This window comes from Aulostomus chinensis, chromosome 20 (genome assembly GCF_037954235.1).
Source record: "Aulostomus chinensis isolate RoL2024-O1b breed Wild chromosome 20, RoL_Achi_v1.0, whole genome shotgun sequence".
NCBI lineage: Eukaryota > Metazoa > Chordata > Actinopteri > Syngnathiformes > Aulostomidae > Aulostomus > Aulostomus chinensis.
In genome coordinates, this window is record NC_141339.1 from 22,254,683 (window position 1) to 22,276,752 (window position 22,070).

General features: G+C 48.1%; 1 protein-coding gene across 4 annotated transcripts in view; it reads left to right on the plus strand.

Annotated features, from left to right (window-relative positions):
* The window catches only part of LOC147243269 (exostosin-1), a 146,925-nt gene that overhangs the window by 121,848 nt on the left and 3,007 nt on the right, over positions 1 to 22,070 (plus strand). For 3 of the 4 annotated variants that reach the window (XM_086189309.1, XM_086189310.1, XM_086189311.1), the window contains exons 7-11: positions 10 to 142; positions 3,824 to 3,942; positions 4,468 to 4,563; positions 13,258 to 13,347; positions 21,560 to 21,720. In XM_086189309.1, coding sequence (XP_086045435.1) covers positions 10 to 142; positions 3,824 to 3,942; positions 4,468 to 4,563; positions 13,258 to 13,347; positions 21,560 to 21,720 — 599 coding nt within the window. The remainder of the gene's footprint in view (positions 1 to 9; positions 143 to 3,823; positions 3,943 to 4,467; positions 4,564 to 13,257; positions 13,348 to 21,559; positions 21,721 to 22,070) is intronic. The other variant, XM_086189312.1, reaches the window with a different exon arrangement.

The following is a 22,070-nucleotide window of genomic DNA, read 5'->3' on the forward strand; positions in this document are numbered from 1 at the left end:
CCTCCCCAGATTATTCGGGATCGTGTGGACTCCCATGTGTCCAGAAACTGGTTGTTGTGGAATTCCCTACCTGGTGGTCTCTATGCACTCCCTCAGTACTCAACTGACCCTACACACTTCCCTTTTTATTATGCCGTTCTGGGTAAGCACCTAATGAAGATCGTGTTAACGAATCTGTCAGTCTGAACGTGTCTTATCATTTAAGCCCCACAAAACCCCTCATGGGTCCAGAAAAAAAAGGAAAAAACTAAAATCCCAACAGGTTACGGATATCCAGGTGTGCCACTGGGGTGTCAACCTGGTCCCAAGCTGACATGAAGCTTTGTAGAATCGATGTCTGGAAAAAAGTGGGAAGATTTCCTGAGCCAGGCAGAGAAAGAAGGAGCCAATCCATCAGAGCAGCAGGGCTCCCCCCTCTCACTGCTGATGTCCGTGGTGAGACCTCCCTTGACTTTACTGGTTAGAGTGGAAAGTGATGGTATCGACCAAACTGCCAGAAGAAGGCAGTGCATCTCCAGAGATGGATGTGGTTCACAACGGTGGCGGCGACGAGAGCAGGAACGGTCCAGATGTCACACCAGCCTCTCACTGGACATCCGATCAGCACCTGCTCACACAAAGATGGAAAGTAAAAACACAGCAAAAACCAAAAAGAAGGTTAGAGCTTGATTTTTGCAGCTAGCAGAGGCGTTGGATCTGATCAAGAATGTTACAGCCCACTGAAGCCAAGCCCACCCTGGGAGTCTCGGTGGCTCACACACTTCTGTACCTGACCGGGTTGACAGGGTGACACGGATGGGGTTTTTTTTGGTCATGAAAACGCGTGAGAACTGACGTCTGAAATGGCAGAAAACACTCGCAGGAGCAAATCTGAAAGTGTCGCCCCAGAAACAAGCGATCCAAGTTGTTTGCTGATGTGCTGCCAGCCACTTAAAAAAAAAAGAGAGGCAAAGAAGGAGTGGAGTGGGTTGCTGCTGTGCGCAGGTGTCGCTGATGCATGGCCCCTTCACAGGTGTCTTAAAGGGATAGTTCAGGGTGTTGCCGCGGGATTGTTTGAGGTAGTCGTCCAGTGTCAAGGGTCCAACTGTCAGTGGATGTGGGCCAGCGCGTCTTCTGTTAGCGCTCTAACTCTAAATGGCCCCTGGGTGTTTGCTGTGGATGGAATGCGTCGCAGGTCACGGATCCCCGAGCTCCGACTTGTTTTCTGACCTGTTTTTTTTTTCCTTAGCAAGCTCCAAAAGCTGTCATCAAACGGGAAAATCTGGGCTAAAATTATGTAGCGTGAACGAGGTGTCAGCTACAGAGCTGCTGGTGAGCACAGCCCTGAAGACAGCTGACTCACTAGCGTGCAGACTAAGGGGGTTTCTGGTTGCGGTTGCCGGTTTTGGAGCAACTGTTTTGTGCGGCAGCAAAGCTCGGGGTTGGTTACACGAGTTTATTAAGATAGAACCATAACGGCAGGAAAGCCTCTCCTCAGGCGAGATGTATGCAGGGGGGTGTGTGGAGCCGAGCGACTCTGAACGGCCCGGGATTCGGATTGTTTGTCTTTCTCTGAGGAGCCGTGGCCACGAGGGTCAGCACGGTCACGGATGGAGGGAAAGATTGGGAAGTTTGGTTTATGTCACAGCAGTAAATCACTACTTTGGTTGCTGCCATCTCCAATGTTGCTGTTGGGGGTATAACTTTTTGTCATTGCTGTGTGTGTGTGTGTGTGTGTGTGTGTGTGTGTGTGTGTGTGTGTGTGTGTGTGTGTGTGTGTGTGTGTGAGAGAGAGAGAGAGAGATGGTCACACACTGCTGCCCATAACTTTTGATGGCAGATCGGTGGAACTGGGAAGTTTGACCAAGAAGAGAGCGAGAGAGAATGTGTCTGAAGCCGTACCTCTTGGATATGAACATCCGGCCGGCGTCGTGACAGTGCTGCATTCAGGACCATTCACAAGTTTGCAGGGAAAAAAAAAAAACTGAACTCAAAGTTAGGAAAAACAATTTAGCCTCCATGGTGGAGCTGGGGATTCACAGGTTGGAAATGCGAGTGTCCTCAGTAGAGCTTCCGTTTCTTCCCCCTTCCTCCGTGATAGGAAAATCAACATTCTTTCGACTCTCTTTTGGGTCTTTTATTTATTAATTCATGTGATTTTTTCCCAGCGTATGTGTGCTTGGGGTGTGTCACAGCCACGCACCGGTGCAGGTCTCTTTATTTTATTTTATTTTTTTTTGTGGTGTCTGAGTTGACTGTGTTGTGAATGCGATGACACCGCAAACCTCAAACCTGCTGGTCGGAATTCCGGCGTCTGAGCTGCCTTGAACGCAGCTTCGTGTGTGACGATACGGAGAAGAAAGTCCAGGTTAAAGCTTGGTTTATGCTTCTGTGTTGCGGCGACGGCTACACTGTCATTGAGCATTCAAAGTTCTGCATCGAAGGAACGCGTTGCTCTGCAATTCACCACCAAGCCGCTAGGGGGTGTGGCTGTGTCATCAATCAAACTGTAAACTTTGAACATGACAAACATGACTTCTTGTGGCCATTTTTTGTGCCTGTACCTGTACCTACGCCGTCGACGCAAACCCCTACGCGGACCCTGTGGCGTGCACCTCCAAAAAATCCTGACTACGCGTTGCGAACGTCAAGGACTGTGATTGGTACGCTCACAGGAGATCGGCGAATGCATGAGGAGGTGGAAGAACCTCCGCGACAAATATGTGCGTCTCCGGAAGAAAATGGCCTCAAGAAGTCATGTTTGAAATGTTCAAAGTTTACAGTTTGATTCATGAAAGCAGACAGTCGTTCAAAGAAAAGCACTGGACTCTCTGTTGTAAATTGTTTTGTTTTGGAATCCGACAAGAGCCCCCGAAACCGTACAAAGACACAGCCACACCCCCTAGCGGCTTGGCGGTGAATTGCAGAGCAACGCGTTCCTTCGACGCAGAACTTCGAATGCTCAATGACGGCGTAGGGTGAACGCTGTCGCTACACCGTCGCCACGCTGTCGCCACGACGCAGAAGCATTCACCAAGCTTTAGAGACACAGAAAGCAGAACAGAACACAATAATAATAATAATAATAATAATAATAATACAAGCAAACATAACAGGGTCTTCGCCTGAAGTACCTTCAGGCTCAGGCCCTAATTAATTAAGCAGAAAATCAAGCTCCTTCCAGGAAGCACAGTGGAAGAAGGACTACATATTTTCATGACACTCACACACACACACACACACACACACACACACACACACGTGGGGAGACCTTCCATAAATACTGCTAAACCCACCTGAGATCTGGTCAGGGGGCCTGGTGTCAGAGAGATGGATAGAGCAACACTAAAGAGCACTCTGGCTCCACTTATCCAGGAGGATTATTCCCCTAATCCCACACCCACCCAACACTTGGCATTACACGTGCCTGCCTGCTGCAGGTTTGGTTGTCCTGAATGTCACGCTTGTGTGTGCGCGCACCGTCGCATTCACCGTTTTTTCCGGTCAGGATTTTTGACGTTGTTAACGCCTGATGCAACATTTCGCGTGATAGTTACCCAGAAATCTGGCAGGATTACACAAAAACCCTCACACCAGTTCCCACCTTAGTCTCAGATTAGACGTGTGCCCCCGTTCAGTCGTGTGAAACAGGACGGGGGTTCATATCCCGACAGAGAGATGGATGACAGGTCACACGCAGCACACGCCGTCCACTTAACCGTGACGGAGGTTTACGAGGAGCTGCATCTGCACAAATCTGGGTTAAAAACAGAATGCAGTACCAGAGGACGACTCTTTCAGTGTGTGTGTGTGTGTGTGTGTGTGTGTGTGTGTGTGTGTCCAGGTAAGAGCCCGCTGCAGCAGTTCACAGCAGTGATCCACATGGTCACCCCTCTGCAGTCCCAGGTCTCCCCCGTGGTGAAGCTCATCATCGCCGTAGCCAAGTCCAAGTTCTGTGCACAGGTGGGACGCCGGCCGCTCGTGTCAAAGACAGGAGAACACAAAATATAGAAAGATGCCAAGATCATCAGTCGTCACCGTCGAAATGATAGAATTGAACACCTCGGGGATTAAAATTGCCAGTTTATTGTGTATTTCGGGTCTCATGGCATCGACGTGCCTCCAAACCACTCTGCAGTGACCGTCTATTCTGGCTTTGCAGGTAAAAATACCTCAGTAGTGAGAGATGAGGAACACAGCGTGTCACACATCGATACGTCGGAAAAACCATCTAAAAGATTGAACACTCACTGTCACAACAATATGCGAAGGAAAGGAATTAATTCCTGTGAACAATTACTGAATTGATAAGCTGCACGTGCAGGAACAGTTACTGCGCATCAGCGCTCCTTGTTTGAAGAGCAGAAAACTTGAGTGGCCTTAATTTGCTCTTTAAGGAAGAATTATTGCATCCTGAGATGGATTCAGAAGTGCTTAAATTTACTTTGTGTAATGCTGGCGGACTCCTTGTACTTTCCCCCCGCACAGATTGTGGTTTTATGGAACAGCGACAAGCCTTTACCTCCTAAAAACAAGTGGCCCTCCACCAGCGTGCCTCTCACTGCCATTGAAGGACAGACCAAGGTAACAGCTGCTGGCTTCTCGCATCCATTATCTACTGAAATATACTTTGTTGCTACGCAGTGAGGACATTTATCTCGCCTTGATACCACCGTCTTGCTCAAAGGTCATTTGAACACTTCCACAGACATGAAAGCATTTTACCCTCTGGCCTCAAAATGTACTCGGTACCTCAACTCCAAAGATACTTCAAGACTGAAAGGGAATTTTTTTTTTTTCATACTGCAAAATATACAAAAATTGTGCGGCGCCCTGGAGTGGAGAGACGTAGACGGACGTAACCTGTTCTCGCCGTTTAATTTGTGGCCACGAGACGCAACTGCTGCCTTTCCTCAGCTCAGTTATATTTAGGCACCAAGGTAAAACATTTCCCATCAAACTGTTAAATTTGTGGCCACGAGATGTTGATTGTTCCCATGTTTTGATGAATTTATGGGAACTGTTGTCATATCTGGTGGCCACAAAATATCCATGAACACATATATGCTGTCTGTACTCCAGGACTGAGCACAGCAGCGATGCAACAACTCGTCGGGCTCGTCATCACTTCAGAATCGTAAATCGAATGTCGATACAAGAATCTCACACATTTGTTCATCAGTGATGGCGGCCGCTTTTGTGTTTGTCCATAAAGTTTCTGTAAAAGGTGGAAAAAGTTTCCAAACAGCTGACCTCCTGCCAGCGGAGGAGCCCCGGGCCTCCATCCGCTTCCTGACCCCGTATCAAGACAGCATCCTCCCCATCTCTACGGCTCACAGCGTAAACCCGAGCAACGTTTTGAGCTGTAGAGCAGAAGTGGATCACGACGCTAAACGGCCTCTGACGGGCGACACGCAGCTAATTTGGCACAGAGAGATTCGCAAATCTGAAAACCCCACTGATGGCGAAGCTCCGCCGCTGCCTCCTGAATCTTCCTGCTGTCCCGAGGTTCTGCTCCAGGACCCTGAAGAGTGTCAGTGTGTGTTTGATCTACACATCCTCGGCCTGGCTGGAGCATTTTACCAGAATACTTTTTCTCCTCTAAGTCAGCCTGAGAGGATGTGATTACCGGCAGATGGATGGATTCCTGACAGCTGACTAATTCAGGCTTTACAGTTGACGCTTCCACTAATGACATTAATATATGAGCTGTGACTGCGCCACTTTCTGCCTGCTACATTTGTCAAGTCTGAACGGAAAACATCTGAGCTCTTTATATAGAAGTGCACCTACCAGCACATCAATCATCCATCCATTTTCTACTGCTTATCCTGTTAAGGGTCGTGTGGGGGGGGGGGGGGGGTGGGGGTGGAGCCTATCCCAGCAGCCTTCACCCTGGACAGGTCACCAGTCCATGGCAGGGCCAACACATAGAGACAGACAACCATTGGCTCTCACAGCCACGCCTACGGTCAATTTAGAGTCTGGATTAACCTGGTCCCTCTTGATGTCTTTGGACTGTGGAGGAAGCTGGAGTACCAGAGAGAACCCAGCAGGAACAGGGAGAACATGGAGACTCACACAGAAAGACCCCGTGCTGCAGCCGGGGCTCCACCCACAACCTTCTTGCTGGGGGGCCACAGTGAGGACCACTGCTCCACTGCACCATCAAACATCTATAAATGCAAAGCATTTTATTTGCTCCGATGTAAAAGTGTAGCGACCCCAGAAGCGTTCCGTCCTGTGTTGATTAAAATATAAAGTTCTGCTTTCTCAGGTTAAATAAAGTCCCAAAGGCAAGATTGAAGTGATTTAATCTTCCACTGACAGCTATTAAAGTCCAGCTGGGAGTGTGAATTTGCTGGGATTATTGTCACTCGCAGTATTATTGGGTAACATTCTGTCTTCACATCTCACCACTTATCAACACACAACTGCTGTGAGATATTTGATTAAGTGTGTGTGTGTGTGTGTGTGTGTGTGTGTGTGTGTGTGTGTGTGTGTGTGTGTGTGTGGGAGGGGAAGGGGGGGTTGTGTAACCATCTTTATTTTCGTAATTTGCATGCCAATTTAAACAAGTGAGCTTCTTTTAGAAAAATCACTCAATCACACTCACACACTCTCTCTCTCTCTCACTGCCTCTCTCTCTCTCTCACTGTCTCTTTCTCTCTCTCTCTCTCACTGTCTCTTTCTCTCTCTCTCACTGTCTCTTTCTCTCTCTCTCTCTCTCACTGTCTCTTTCTCTCTCTCTCACTGTCTCTTTCTCTCTCTCTCTCACTGTCTCTCTCTCTCTCTCTCTCACACGCACACACACGCTGGCTGTGTGAAGCCTGGCGCCGCCGCCTGTCTCCACTGATCTGCCTCACCAAACCTGATGCTTCCTCGTCTAATTGCTTGTTTGTTTTTGTGTAAATGTCTCCCACTTGAAATACAGCGACAAAATGTTTCCATTGGTGGACATTAAAATGTATCTGAGAGGCAAATGTCGTGTGTGTGTGTGTGTGTGTGTTTGTGTGTGTGTGTAAGAGAGAGAGGGAGAGAGAGAGAGCCAGCGCCGTCGCTGGTCCCATAATCAGTCATGTGGTATATTGCCATGCAACCCAGACAGATGCTCTTCAGTGTATTTACTTCCAAATACTCCCAGTGTTTCACACACACACACACACACACACACACACACACACAAACACACAGTCCCTCTCTCTCTCTCTGACACACACACACACACACACAGTGAAAGTTTGTCATTTGGCCCGATGGAGCACAGCAGCAGAGTAATTTGCTGTTGGTTATGAGTGTATCAGCTCGGAGTGGATACGCTCCATCAGGGGGCTTTTACTCTCTCTCCTGCTCTCTCTCTCTCTCTCTCTCCTGCTCTCTCCCTCTCTCTCCCACGTTCCTTTCATTCTGTTTCCTGATTATCTGAAGACAGCCCAGTTGTAACTTCATAAGGTTCGTTTGCGCTTACATTTAATAGAAGTAAACCAAGGGGCCTTTGTACTTTTCCTTCACTGCATTTAAAAGGAAATACTGTGTTGTTGTTGTTTTTTACTCCTCTGCACTCACCTAAAGCCATCAGTACATGTTTTACCTCACATACGTAGTACAACCTGATAACGCTGATGCACTTTCAACACACAAAACTTTGACTTGACCTTGAGAAGTTCCTGGTTTAAGGTCTGAATGCTCCCGGGGGCAGCAGTACACAAAGATCACATCGAATACATACTTAAGTATCAATAACGTAGTACAAGAACACGATTTTATATTGAGCTTAACTTCAGGAGAATTTTGACTGGAGACTTGTACTTTTTCCAGTCCACTCTTTTATCTGGGTATTTGTACTTTTACACTCAGTTAAAGGAGCTGCGTACTTCTTCCAGTGGCCTCCTGCAGCACAAACACTATTTACACTTTCTATGGAGACTCGTTAGAGCCAAACGCAGGAGCTCCTCCGGGCGTGGAAGATTACAGTTATCAGCCGCAGTACTTCCTCTGTATTCCTAGTCGTGTCATGTCCTGTAGTACCCGTCCGCGAAAATTAGCTTACGGAAATGCTGATTGATGTTTGTGGTCCTAAATAAAACAGCAAGAAACGGTAAAAGAACAAAAATGTGAGGTGCAAATGCTGCTTGTCAGCGGACATTTATTTTTATCGGTGCATTTATCGGCGGGCGCTCATGTAGTTGTTTTCTGACGGACAACGCAACCTCATGCCGAACAGTCCTAACTGTTGTCATCTGACACATTTTTCCGTCCAACTCAGGTAATTCCTTCACATCAGGAGGGACAGAAGTGCTTTCATTTTTCCAACAAGCGCAAAATCAATCGGCCGTCTCATTCTGAGTGGCAGCAGTGATCGCTGCTGCGGAGCCAAACCGCTCAAAGCTGCTTCTGAAGCAGACGTCAGACCCTGGGCCGAGCTCGACGATGAGCCGGGTGGTACGGCCCGGATAAACGACACGACTTAAATCCAACATCTCGGGTGATCACCCCGTCGTTGCTCCATCCGCAGAAATGAGGCACGTGACACGCAAGTCAAGTTGATCACACCTCAAAAACCTCAGGATTTATTTCAGGTTTTGTTTTCTGTTTTTTGGGGGGTTTTTTTAGCTCTGGTTTACACTGCAAAAAAACCAACAAAACATGACATTATTTTTCAAACTTAGACCTGATATGACAAATGACACATTGATTTATCGTTGCTAGAGTTGATTTTGTTTCCATTCAGCACCATCTGGGCCATCAGTTCTACGTTGGTGTGGGAACGTGGAGGAAGAGGACACTCCAGCAGGGAGCGAAGCGTTAAGACTCCTCCCTCATTCGCGAGCCTGGGAGGCCACCGCTGCTCAGCGAGATCCCCTAATCTTGCTTGAACTAATAATTTATCAGTAGTACCTTGCTCTTTATCAATAATTCATGGGAAGGATGGACTAATTGTGTCACTGTGATCATTTTCTCAAAGAGCAGCGTTGGTTGAAGGGCGTGGAGCTCGGCTCGCCCCCCTGCTGTATCAGCTGACGACCCAGTTCTCTCCTGGCTGGTATGAAACTGGCCCAGCTGATTTCCCTCCTGCACTCTGATGAGAACTGCCTTTTAATGTGTCTTATTTAAGAGGCCTGCCGCCGCCGCCGCCGCCACTGCCCTCTCTGCCTTCGTGAGCAAACGGAGGGGCCGCGAGCTCCCCAGCACGGCCGTCCCACCGGCGCACACTCACCGCCGTAACACTGGAGTTTGTCTTTTGACTAAAACGGTCCCGACTGAGCTCTGACTCCCGTCCGACGCCGGCGCCTGCACCCTCCTCTCCACGGGTGTGGCGATCGTCTGTCAACACGTCTGCAGGGCCAAACTCCAGAGAAACCCTGGAAATGATTCTTGCAGTCTTCCTTCCTTTGGCACATCAGGTTATTAAATCCACCTGCCAGTGTTCATGTTTGAATCTGCATGTTTACTTTTCCTGCAACGCGGTGTCGCGCCCCCCCCCCCCCACGTCAAATGTTAGCTACCGCCATTTTAGAAGACACGTTAACGTGATGAACGTCACGAGTGCGATACTGCCTGACGAGTTTTACTGATTTCTTACATGTTTTGCTTCAGATCATTTAGAAATGTCAAAGTTATTCGTTTGCGCTCCATTCGCTCACTTTCCTGTCATTTTTTTTTCTCGGATTATGAATTAGAACATAATTGGGCGATACCTTGACAATGGAGGGCGGCGTTTCCCTCTCAGGGAGAACGGTTGGTTGTATGAATGCGGTTGTTCGTGGCCTGACATCGATGCAACCCAGGTGCTGCTTAGCCAGCAGCTTTGACCGACACGTCAATATTATCAAAGGCGGTGAGCTATGGACTCGCCGCGATCACAGTTAATACGTCCGCCATATTTCACCTTCATCAATCACCTCTCCATGCTCCCGCACCTCCACCTCTACATGGATTTATACGGGTTAATCTTGAACATTGATCCTGACTTCTTAGGTATGCAATTAAATTATTCCAAAGGAGCGCGGAGGTGGAGGGTTCAAAGGTCAAGTAGGGTGTAATGTTGAGGCCTGATTGAACCGGGGGTCGGGGCGGCACGGTTGCTGCAGAATTGATGGTCTTGTGAAGGTGACCTCCCTTGCTTGGGCATTTCCTCCAGCAGGACCAGACGTGTTGGCTCATGTTGGAACGGAGCAGCAGATTTTAGACCTGTTCATTCCTGCGCGTGGTGACTTTGGATTTGTCTCAAGGAATTAGACCTCCAGGTTGACTTGAAACTCTTTTGTCTGCACACTTGCCGATCCCCCCCCCCCCCCCCCCACCCCAATACAAACTACCCAAAAAGGTAATCATGAGGGGAAGAGGCGCTCCGCGAGGTGGTGTGGCTGCCTGATCTCTGACTTTTCACTTTAATTTCCAGCCCTCCACTGAGGGCGCGGCGGCCAGGTATCTCCAAAGACTCCCCTGAAGTAGCAGGAGTCACAGCAGATAGAAGGAGAGTAAATGGGTGGAAGGACAGGGACAAAGATAAGGTTCAGACCATTGAACCGCCTCAGATCTCAGTGGAATCTAATCTCCGTCCTGAGGCAGAAAGGCATTGACACTGGGCAGCGGGGAGGGGGGCGGGGGGGATCGTAGGGGTCACTCAGACCGATGCAGACAAAGTTCTGTTGGTTTTGGCGAATAAAAGGCTTTGAATGGACAGCGGTGGTCGCAGCGTTCACTGACGTTCAACTGATCGCTTCATAAACAGGTACAGACTTAAAGGAACGCGGCAACTTTTGACGCATGGAGACCTGCTGATTGCTAGTTAGCTTAGCGCAATGAATGGCAGTGGCTGGGACTGTTCGCAGATCAAATACGCCTCCCTCCAAAACTGTCTTTGCCTGCAGTAAAGTAACTGGGGTTAGGAATAAGAACTATTTTGGAATGAGGCTCGTTTCACGCGGCGTCTCAAAATTCGGCAAACGCAAACAAGGAGGAGGAGGGCGACTGCGGCGAATCATGGCCGACTTTGGAAGAGAGGATGAAGAGAATCACAACCTTTTTATTTGGTGGCTTTCGAGTGATGCCAAACATTTACAACCGTTCAGCGCAGACGAACATGAAGTCGAAACTGTCGCGCTCCTCTTACGTTACGGTGTCATGATGGAATGCACGCTGACAAAATGCGAACAAATATTAAGATAAGAGCTAATTAGGCGTTAAAAACGAGCCACAGGGAAACAAAAGCAGGCGAGAACGTGTACAGAGGGTTCTATGCCACGAAAGACCAGCCTGGATATGATGGCTGTGTGAAAGACAGTAAGTCGCATCATTTAGCTCGTTCTCCATCACCGCTGGTGAAGAGTTGGATCTGGTCACGAAAACAAATGTGGAAAAAAAAAAAAAAAAGTTTTGGAATCACAACAAGCGTACCCAGAAGTATTCATCTCTGAAGAGCCCTCCGGAATCACATCCATTGTTGCTGAATGAAAGTTGCAGTGTTTCTATAATAGAGGCCGCAGTGGCGAGTGTTGATGGGACGCACACTGACAGCATGTAGGGAGAGAACGGAGAAACAGACAGAAGTGGGTAAAAACAAAACAAAACAAAAAAAACGAAGAAATGTGGAGAAAACGAGCCGAAATGCTTGGGGAGAGGGGGACAAAAAGAGAGAGAGAAAAGGCAGCAAATTACCACGCGGTGTAGCGTCGTGGAACGCTAGTGCTACGCTGTCACGTTCAGAACATCAGGCTGAGATGAACCAACCATGTTTCCGCTTGACTAAATTCATGTTTTCGGAATTTAATTTCTTTCTTTCTTTCTTTCTTTTTTTGGGGAGGTGGCACGCTGACACGCCCGGGGGCAGCGTTTTCACTCACATTCCTTTGATGCGGTGCTTAATTTCTTGATGAATTTGTGATCAGGTGACTGATGATGGAAGCAGACTTGATGCTTGAGGACACGGGTGGTCCTGCTTGAGCGAATGAGCCTCTTAACATCACCACTCAGGCTTTAAATTGATCCTTTCGGCTGCTGAAGGTCACCTGCTCACGTCAGTTGGAGAAACTTGGCACATGTGATTCATGGATGACGGGTTTTTAAGTGGAAAACGGGTCCAAACTGTTGAGTCGCTCAAATATTCCAAATAAATTAAGCTGGTAAACCTCTTTTTAAGTGGTCACGGCTCCACGCTGTCCAGCGTCTCACTCAGTTATGCACAGATCTTCTTCATCCAGCCGTATGCTCAGTATTCAACAAATACTTTCAGTTGAGCTGTGAAAAAAACCCAACCAGCGCTAAGGGTTCTGGTTCCACTTGGATCAGCGAGCATACGGCCGGATGTGGATTCCGCCGGCGGGGCGCCGCTTGGGAGCTTTCACACAGTTTTGCTGCTGTTTTTTCTTTTTTCCTTTTCGCTGATGTTATCTGGAAGTTGCCGTTAGCGTCCAGCCAAGCACACGTGGCTGGCTCTTTCTGCATTCCGGAGTTGTAAAGCAGGAGGGGAGAAGAACCCAGTATTTTTGTAAAGCCTGGCTTTGAGATGGTCAACCTCAGCTTGTGTCTGAAATGTGAGAGACGCTTTTAAACGCCGTCACCTTTCAGACGATTTAAAATCCTTCAATTTCAGGTCGGTTCCATGAAACCTCGCGGTTGTTTTTTTTATTACTCTCTCCGTCTTTGTATCCTCGGTAAAACAGTTCACATTCGTGGTGAGACTCTGTCAGTTAGGATGAGCTGGCTGCACAAGTGGGCGTGGCCCACCACCCATTGGACACGCCCACAATGCCGCACCTTTTCCACTTGTGTCACATGATCTCTCAGAATCCCCCCCCCCAACCACCAGATAGAAGAAGTCACCAGCTTTGCGGCAGTGCAGACGTTCCTCAGCTCGCCCTCTTTTCTTTTTACTGCTCGACACAAACAGTTAAATAATTCAGACTTTAATTAATAAGTCAATAACATCATCAGCAGCTCTCTTTAGGCTAATGGATCGAGGCCGGCTACGGTGTCTGTTTGGCCAAGCCTTGAACTGATAAAGACTCACATAAAACCTATTAAGTCTGCTCCGTGATCGATAGGCACACAGGAAAGAGTGAAATAAACACGTTTTCTCTGGCAGCCTCTCTTTCTCCACTCTGTTTCCTTAACTTCATCCCAACTTTACAGCTGAAATATGTCGACTGGAGTCCAGGCTTTTCCTCAAAAAGAAAAAAAACAAAAACTAAAAAAAACAAAATCTGCTGGTCATAATGATGTATTAATGCAGCATTTGTAAAAGTATAACCTCGTTCTCTGTGTGTCCATCCGCAGACAATGAGCAGTCGTTTTTTCCCTCACGACGCCGTCCGGACAGACGCGGTTCTCAGCCTGGATGAAGACTCGGTCCTCTCCACCAACGAGGTGAGTTTCTGAATATCCTGTCGCTGTGAGTCTCTCGTTGCAATGAAGTTCTTAAAAAAAAAAAAAAAAAAAAAAAGTCTGAACGTGAGAGACAAAAGAAGGAACGCAGGAAGTTAGCAATGGCTGAAGCTAATGGGGTTCAGAGTAAAGGAACCAGAACAGAAGAACTGGAGAACCAGAGCTGACTTGGAGGACTAAAACTGACGACTGAATTACGTCGGTGTGTCTGATGTGGATCTGGCGCAGCGCCGTCTGAGCCACCTCGGGTTTCAGGACTTGCGGCCGAAGATGCTGAGCCCGCTAGCATGCTAATGCTAACGGGGAAGACACACACTGTGTTGACAGTCCTTCACATTTAGCGGCGTCTCCAAAAAACAAATTCCCAGCAAATGTTCACGAAGGACTTTTAACGAGATGAAACAACCTCAGCTTTCAGGTGAGAACACACACACACACACGCACACGCACACACACACTCACACACACAGCATTCTTCTCTTGACCTGAGGAGAATCACTGATGAACTCAAGGTGCGTCACTCCCTTCAGAACCTTCGGTTTTGTGAGTGTCCCTCTTAAAAACAAACAAACAAACAAAACAAAAACTGACTGACAAAACACTTTTTAAACTCCAGTTTGTTGTGATTTTACATCCGTTTCCTAAACCCTGGTCTGTGTGTGTGTGTGTGTGTCTTTGTGACTCGATCACCTTTAGCCCCAGAGGGAGTGTGGCTGAAGCGGCTGGGAGGTTTTTGGCCTCCAAAGGTTTTTTTGGTTTTTTTTTCCTCTTGTAGGTCATACTTGGATTGTGATTGACAGGTGTCTCACTCCGTCATTCTGTCTTTTTTTTTTTCTTTTTTTTTTGCCTGCCAGAAGTTGTTTTTACTGTTGGGACCCACAGTGATGGGATGACTTCTGATAGGGTCGGGATGGTAGATGAACGGATAAAATTCAGAGCTGACAGTCAGACACCTTTATGACATCATCACACCACTCATGACTCCGCCCCCACATTTTTATACACTTCCAGCCTGGTCACCGAAATACTGAATAACGGCAACAACTTTCAACTGTTTTCACGCAACAGCTGGATCCAGACTTTCAAAAAACAACAACAACAACTTGATAAAATACAGTCCAAACATTTCGGGCAAAACTCAACTGCGTTGTGTTTTATAAGGAACTCCAGTCTGCTTTGCTTTTAGTCAGCCGGTGGCAAAAAGTGGCGACATCTTAACAGAGTATTGATCTGCGCTGAAATGAGGCAGTCAGCCCACGCAGAGTCATGAATACAATTCATTACAAATGAATTGCCTCACTCTACCCAACAGTGCAGTGAACGAGCGGGGGGGGGGGGGGGGGGCTGTGCACTTCGCCTTTAAAGGACAATTCCAAACGCATCGGCTGGAATGAGAGCGAGGAGGAAGTCTGGCAGAGCAACAAAGTTGGACAGCGAACTGCAACCAAAGCAGAGAGTTCTGATCGCAGGCATCCATAATGTCGAAGCTGGCAGATTTACCGCGTAGCTTCAGGTCCTCAAGAAGCCGCCTTAATTAAATTACTATGCAGCGCGCGGTTTTAGTGGTAGCCACCACCGAGGTCTTGTTCTTTTAATTGAAGACTTTAATAAGAGGAGCAACGGGACGATGGGGGAAGAGAAGGGAGAAACAGAGCAGCTGTCAATGGATGGGAGGGAAAGAAAAGAAAAACGACGGAACCGGGCGTCGAAAAGAGGGTTTGAGAAGGTCGTGGGATGAGAAACAAAGCGCCGTCACAGTGGCGAGTGCCTCGGAAGCCATTAGTTCCGCGTCCGTGTCATTACCCTGTCAAAACACTGAGCGCCTCTTTGATTAAAGCCTCACTGGTGAAAGGAGACGATGGTTCCTTCTTGTTTTAGTACAAATTGGAATCCAGTGAGCCACAGCAGTAGAGCTGGTGGTACAGAGGAATACGACCAGCTAACGTTCCTAAAGGTGAGTACGCGCGGTTGTCCGGTATGTGTGTACTTTTTTCCTTTCCAAGTAAAGTTTTGTGTGTACTCGAGGTTCTACGGACGTCTGCCGCGCTTTTCATGCTCTAGCAATTCTTTGAACACCTTCAATCGTCTTCTATCCACTGGGTGCTGAGGAAATGAGGTTTGTCTTTACTACAACAAGTAGTGTTCTGGCTGATTTGTACTTCTGTGGAAGCGACGCCGCAGCTGGGCGTTTCTGCTGAGGCGCTGTCGCACTGCAGTGGCACCATCCAAACACTAGTTGGCGGCAGATCTTCGGCATTGTCCTTCCAACAGTGGCGGCAGAAGAGGTGAAAATCTGAGCTCCATCCATCCATCCCTCCATGTTCTCCCTCTTCTCCTGTTCAGGGTGGTGGGGGTGGAGCCTATCCCAGCAGCCTTCCCCCTGGACAGGTCACCAGTCCATGGCAGGGCCAACACATAGAGACAGACAACCATTGGCCCTCCCAGCCACACCTACGGTCAATTTAGAGTCTGGATTAACCTGGTCCCTCTTGATGTCTTTGGACTGTGGAGGAAGCTGGAGTACCAGAGAGAACCCAGCAGGAACAGGGAGAACATGGAGACTCACCCAGAAAGACCCCGTGCTGGAGCCGGGGCTCCAACCTGGAACCTTCTTGCTGGGGGGCCACAGTGCTGACCACTGCTCCACTGTGAGCTCATAAATGTTAAATAATCCTCCAAAGTTATGGAGAAGCAAACAGACGGGAGACGGACAACGTCTGAGCCAGTTTAGCTCGTCCCCCCGGGCCCAGGTACCCAGAGGATTCTTGTTGACGAAGTCCTGCACTTGTAGTCAACGGTTACCAGACCAAAATAATCAAATCATGATTGTTGATTCAGGAGTTTTTGGGTCCATCGCGTGACAAACGTGACTGTACACACAAACTCCTTGATTTACTACAAAACTTGGTGGAGGGGTTGAATACGGGCCAAGGAAGAACCCGTGAAATGCTTTTAATTCTCCCCCCCCCAAAAAATAAATAAATAAATAAACGGACCATTCAAGTATATTCATTGAACATGTTTTAGGAATATGATGTGGTTTTCTTTTGTAGAGGAGCGGACCATTAACCTGGACAGGTCCAGGCTCTCCGTGCTCGTCTGCTTCTTCAACTGTTCCAAATAAACCCGTTACCTTTCCAGTACCGAACACGCAGATGTTGCACAGCACCATTATTATTATTATTATTATTATTATTATTATCATCATTATCGCGATTCCCATCATTATTCTATCCAAATGAACAGGTCATCAGATCCTAAATTGGCGCTTCTGCTCAGAGAGTCATTACGAGTCACCACCTTGTTTCGCTACAGCTTCTAAGCGAGTAAAAGACGTAATCCATAATGGATCGTGAGGCCAAATGAGCCCGGGAGATCGAATATATCTTTAAACTCTGAGATGTTTTATTGATCAGAGCAAGTCAATGGTCACCCTTTCTACGCTAACAGGATCACAATTACATTTTATGGCACCACAATTTGTGGCAAAGCCATAGAAGTGAGTTTCTCCAACTGAACCTTTACGAGCGCGCGGCTTGTTTTATGAAAGAGGAGGAAGAAGATGTCAAAGAGGGAGGGAGGGAGGGATCATAAAGAGGACATGGAGGGAATCTTTGTTCCGCTCACTAACCCGTTACTCTAATTGCCCTTTAACATAGTGAGAGGATTTATTGAAAGGAAGATGAAATATGTCAAGTGAATGAAAATATGCAAGAGAGGACATTACACTTTTAATAGGACTTTGCTATTTTAATACCTCGGCGGAAGAAGAGCTGTGCCAATTTCATAATTACATTGTTTCAGCGCATTAAATGTATGATTATTCCATGAAGAGAGATTAGGGGGAATGCGAAGCCTCCGTCCCTCCAGCAGGCTGCTGCGTTTTGCCCTTTGGGAGACGTTTTCAACATGTTGACGCCGCCTTCCAGCAGCAAAGAGGAATGTTTTCATTCTCCCAGCGTACTTTTCCCTTCCGTACCAGTTAGATGACGATCAATGCCCAGGATGTCATGAAAGTATGAAAAACCTATTTTTTGACCTGAATTTGACCGTTCCACCTCTAGATTTCTTTTGCCATACATTTTCACTCCGACCCCTTTTTAGAAGACCAAAAATGAACCCGGAGATTTCCTCCTCGGGTCCCTTTGGGGTCGCTGGACACCCCCCCCCCCCCCCCTCCAGTGCCTCAGCAGCTTGTCAGAAGGCTCTCCGTGGTGCCCCAGAAGAAGTCCCTGAGGATTTGGGGCCTCAGGCCAAATGTCCTCAGCTGCCTGAGGCTGTGCTGCGGGGCTGAGCCCTGCCGGGTCCTGGTGGATGTTTACCACCAGCAGTCTGGCTGAAGGTACCGTAGAACAGCTGAGGCTCCAGAATTTCCTGAAAAACGGATGTATTGTTGAGCTTTTTCAAACCTTCTGCAGCTCTGGTCCCAGCATTCTTTGTCATTTTTGCTGTCAGTAGAACTTTTGTTCACTTTCATTGGTTGCTGGTTAATTCTGTGGGACTCCTGAGTCGGGCGTCGGGCCCAACTGCGCCGCATCACGGGTTCCTCGGCAGGACGAATGTGCAGAACCGTGGACTCAGAGCTGAGTTTGTAACACTCGCTGGAGGCGGGGCCCTGCTTCTTGAGCTCGTCTGTATGTGTCGCAAAAAAGCTGCGAGGGGGAGAGAAAAAAATCATGCCTGCTCCGCACCTCTACAAAGCCGCTGGGATTCGAATTTGCATCTTAATGTGACCATCGCTCTTCTTCAGGGGAAGGGGAAATGGCAGCGTCTTATTCGGAATGTTGTCTGGATAAGATTGGACTCTTGTCCATGTAAACAGAGCTGGGTTAATGACGAGAGGACGCTTCACGCTCCAGAGCCTCACGCAGTCGAGCTGCCGGTGACAGAGCCTCCGCGTCTTTTGTCGTCCCCCTGTTGGAGGTTCTCTCATCCTTCAAACCTTCTCTCTGTGCCATGTGTACATTACCGCCCCCCACGTCTTCTACCACCATGACCTGGATGACTCAGCCTGTCACGGACAGCTTCAACAGCAGCAGCACTCTACAACTCGTCGCCGTTAAAGACACGTTTTCTTTCTCTTCCTTCTTTTTGTATCCTGCTGAAATTGAATGGAAGTTGACACTGAAAGCAATTCAGCATCACAGGGAGCAAAATAAAAGAGAAGAAAATAAAAAAAACAAACCAAATTGAAAACACCGCTCCTCACAGCAGCACACTGGAGAAGATGGCACGGCGAGGTCTCCACCATGTTATGTAGCTCCTTTTTATCTGATAACATTGGACACGTTAAACCCAGATGTCGGGAGAGATTTATAAGTGATGTATCGCTGTATCGAACCTCTGCTCCTCGGATCAATTTAGACCTTGCAGAATCTATTAGTATGTATTACACACACACACACACACACACACCGTTCCTCAGCCATGTCAAACCTCTGCTTTAGACTGTAATTGAGACAGACAGATGAGCAGTGCAAAGAATCTGGTTTCTGTCGCTTCCCCTCACTTGTTTAGAAGCTCCCATGCACGCGTCGTTTCAAATTACCGCCGGCGTTCTAATCTCTGAAGGCAAAAATTATAATTGCATGATACTATTAATCCTTTTTCGGAACGGCGTCGGAGACATCTCGCACATCTCAAACGCAGCGCCGAGGAGGGCAGCTCCAACCTTTCTCTTGGCTCAGCGCTGGCGCTTTACAGTAATTGCTCACGCGATTCCTGACAGGAGCCGCGAGGTATCGCTGAAGAACATCCACTCCTCCTCAGCTCTGTCTCTCACCTTCTACTAGCCCACTAATTAATTTTCTCCCCGGCCTCCTGAGGTGTTGCATGTGTGTGTATTAGGTATTTCATGATTGTTGCTCCCTTTATTCTCAGGTGTCTGCACGCACCTCTCAGGAGGAGTTAGGGTCCGTCTCGGCTACTTAGAGATAGAGACAAAAGTTTGTGGTGCTCCAAACAAGGACGAATTGTGAGGAGTGCGGAGTCAAAAGTAGTAGAAGTGTGTACTTTTAAGAGTACACTGGGGTTTTGCTTTTAACAAGACAGTCGCGTAACCTTAAATTCATTGTGTACCCTCAAAAGTACACTTGGTCTCCTCTTGAGTGTCAGAGTGCTTAGAAAAACTCTAGATTTGGACTCATTTATGGTGATTGGCTCCACCCCCTTTTCCTCCAGCCAGCAACAGTTTGAAAAAACAACAACAACAACACAATACTAAAGTTTGTGGCCTCAATCTGTTCACTCTACAATACACAGCAAAGGTTTCTCCCACCAGCAGTACTTGTGTTTCTCCCACCAGCAGTATTTGTGTTTCTCCCACCAGCAGTACTTGTGTTTCTCCCACCAGCAGTACTTGTGTTCTCCCACCAGCAGTACTTGTGTTTCCCCCACCAGCAGTACTTGTGTTCTCCCACCAGCAGTACTTGTGTTTCTCCCACCAGCAGTACTTGTGTTTCTCCCACCAGCAGTACTTGTGTTTCTCCCACCAGCAGTACTTGTGTTCTCCCACCAGCAGTACTTGTGTTCTCCCACCAGCAGTACTTGTGTTTCCCCCACCAGCAGTACTTGTGTTCTCCCACCAGCAGTACTTGTGTTCTCCCACCAGCAGTACTTGTGTTCTCCCACCAGTAGTACTTGTGTTTCTCTCACCAGCAGTACTTGTTTCTCTCACCAGCAGTACTTGTGTTTCTCCCTCCAGCAGTACTTGTTTCTCCCACCAGCAGTACTTGTGTTCTCCCACCAGCAGTACTTTTATTCTTCCACCAGCAGTACTTGTGTTCTCCCACCAAAAGTACTTGTGGTTCTCACGCCATTAGTACTTCTGTTCTCCCACCAGCAGTACTTGTGGTTCTCCCGCCATTAGTACTTCTGTTCTCCCACCAGCAGTACTTGTGTTTCTCCCTCCAGCAGTACTTGTGGTTCTCCTGCCATTAGTACTTCTGTTCTCCCTCCAGCAGTACTTGTGTTTCTCCCTCCAGCAGTACTTGTGTTCTCCCACCAAAAGTACTTGTGTATCAGGATCGGTTCTAGCAGGTTGTAGGTTCACATGAGGAAGCTGCAAACATCAGGTGTTTTCTTCATCTGTGCGCCGATGAGTTTTATGTCCGTGTGTGCGCTTTGGAGAACAAAAGACACAAAACTCAGCACCACTGGGTGTGAACACTGCCGCTGTACTCAGAGAGATGTCGTCAAGCCCGTGGAAACTACAGTTTTTATCTTGTGACTGAAACGAATCCTCCTGTGCTGGCGTTGAGAAGCGACCGGCCAGTTTTAGCCTGTCTTTTTTCCTTCTGCGAAGTCTAAGACAGCACCATAAACGCCAGCGCCGCAGTGGAGCGAACGAGTCTGAGTACTGGTTTAACCATCGTCGTGTATGGAAGCCTGATCGGGTCCCGACCACACCGCCGGGGTTTCCTGGTTCCACCGTCCCCAAAAACTGAAACACATCCGGTTCCACGCACAGCTTAAAAACATTCATGAGGTAAAAGCAGTAAATTAGAGAGAACAAATATAAACTGTACATAAAGTAGAGAACTGGATCCGTCCGCGTGGATCGGTCTCCACAGAAGTGATCCATTACTCAGTCCATCTCCAGGAGATTAAGACCGATCCCCCTCATCCCAACATGCCCGTGTTTTTCCATTCAAAAGGATTTTTCCCATCTCATATGTCTGTCCTGTTGTTTTTTTCAGACCTCCTGCTAACAAACACACACTCTGTTTCAGTTCTGGGTGGGGCTCTGGCTCCTTTCCGCCAGCACCAACCAGCCAGATTTACGCGTGTTAGCCAGAACCGGTCCAGATGTGCAAGTGGCATACCAATATTTTGGCAGTTCAGTTATTGCAGCGGATGAGCCAAGTGTGGGCTGTGGAACCAGGCGTTTACCGATCCAGGAAGATACCAGCATGCAGCCAAAATATTTGCCGGATTAACTTTGTTATCTGGGACGCTGCAGCAGTTAGCCTCTCAGCAGCAGTTAGCTGCTAGCTGGAGAACCATATTCCTTGACTAAACTCAGACTGTAGGATGTGTATAAACCTTTGACACACAACTTCACCTCTCTGTCTCTTTGCCTTTTGTCTTCCATCTCTTCTCCTCTCCACATTATTATTCATGTTTTCCACCCATGTCATCATCCACCTACTTATTTCCTCGCCGCCTCCGTCTCTCTCTCTTTTCTCTGCTCCAGGTGGATTTTGCCTTCACTGTTTGGCAAAGTTTCCCGGAGCGTATCGTGGGTTATCCAGGGAGGAGCCACTACTGGGACAGCAGCCGGTCCCGCTGGGGCTACACCTCCAAGTGGACCAATGACTACTCCATGGTGCTCACCGGAGCAGCTTTCTACCACAGGTCGGCGGACATCAATCATCTTCTATTTGAAGGCCCCGTGTGTTGGATCTAGTGACACCTAGCTGTTGTAATGGAGATTGCAGCCCCCTCACAAAAGTGTGAGTCAGGAAGTACCTCTACGACTGCTCTAACTGTTAGGAAAGAAGGAGCAATCGCCCAGCCACAGGTGAGTGAGGGATTCGTGAACCCGGGACTGTTCACCAGTCCAGTCCGTCCTGCGTGGCTTCTGTGGCTCTCAGGGAGATCCTGAAATCCCATCATGGGTGCAAACGCCCCTGGTGTGTCTCCCCAGAGGACACCTGCTGCTCCCAACTGCGATTTTTGCGGTGAAAAATATTTAAAGGAATTCC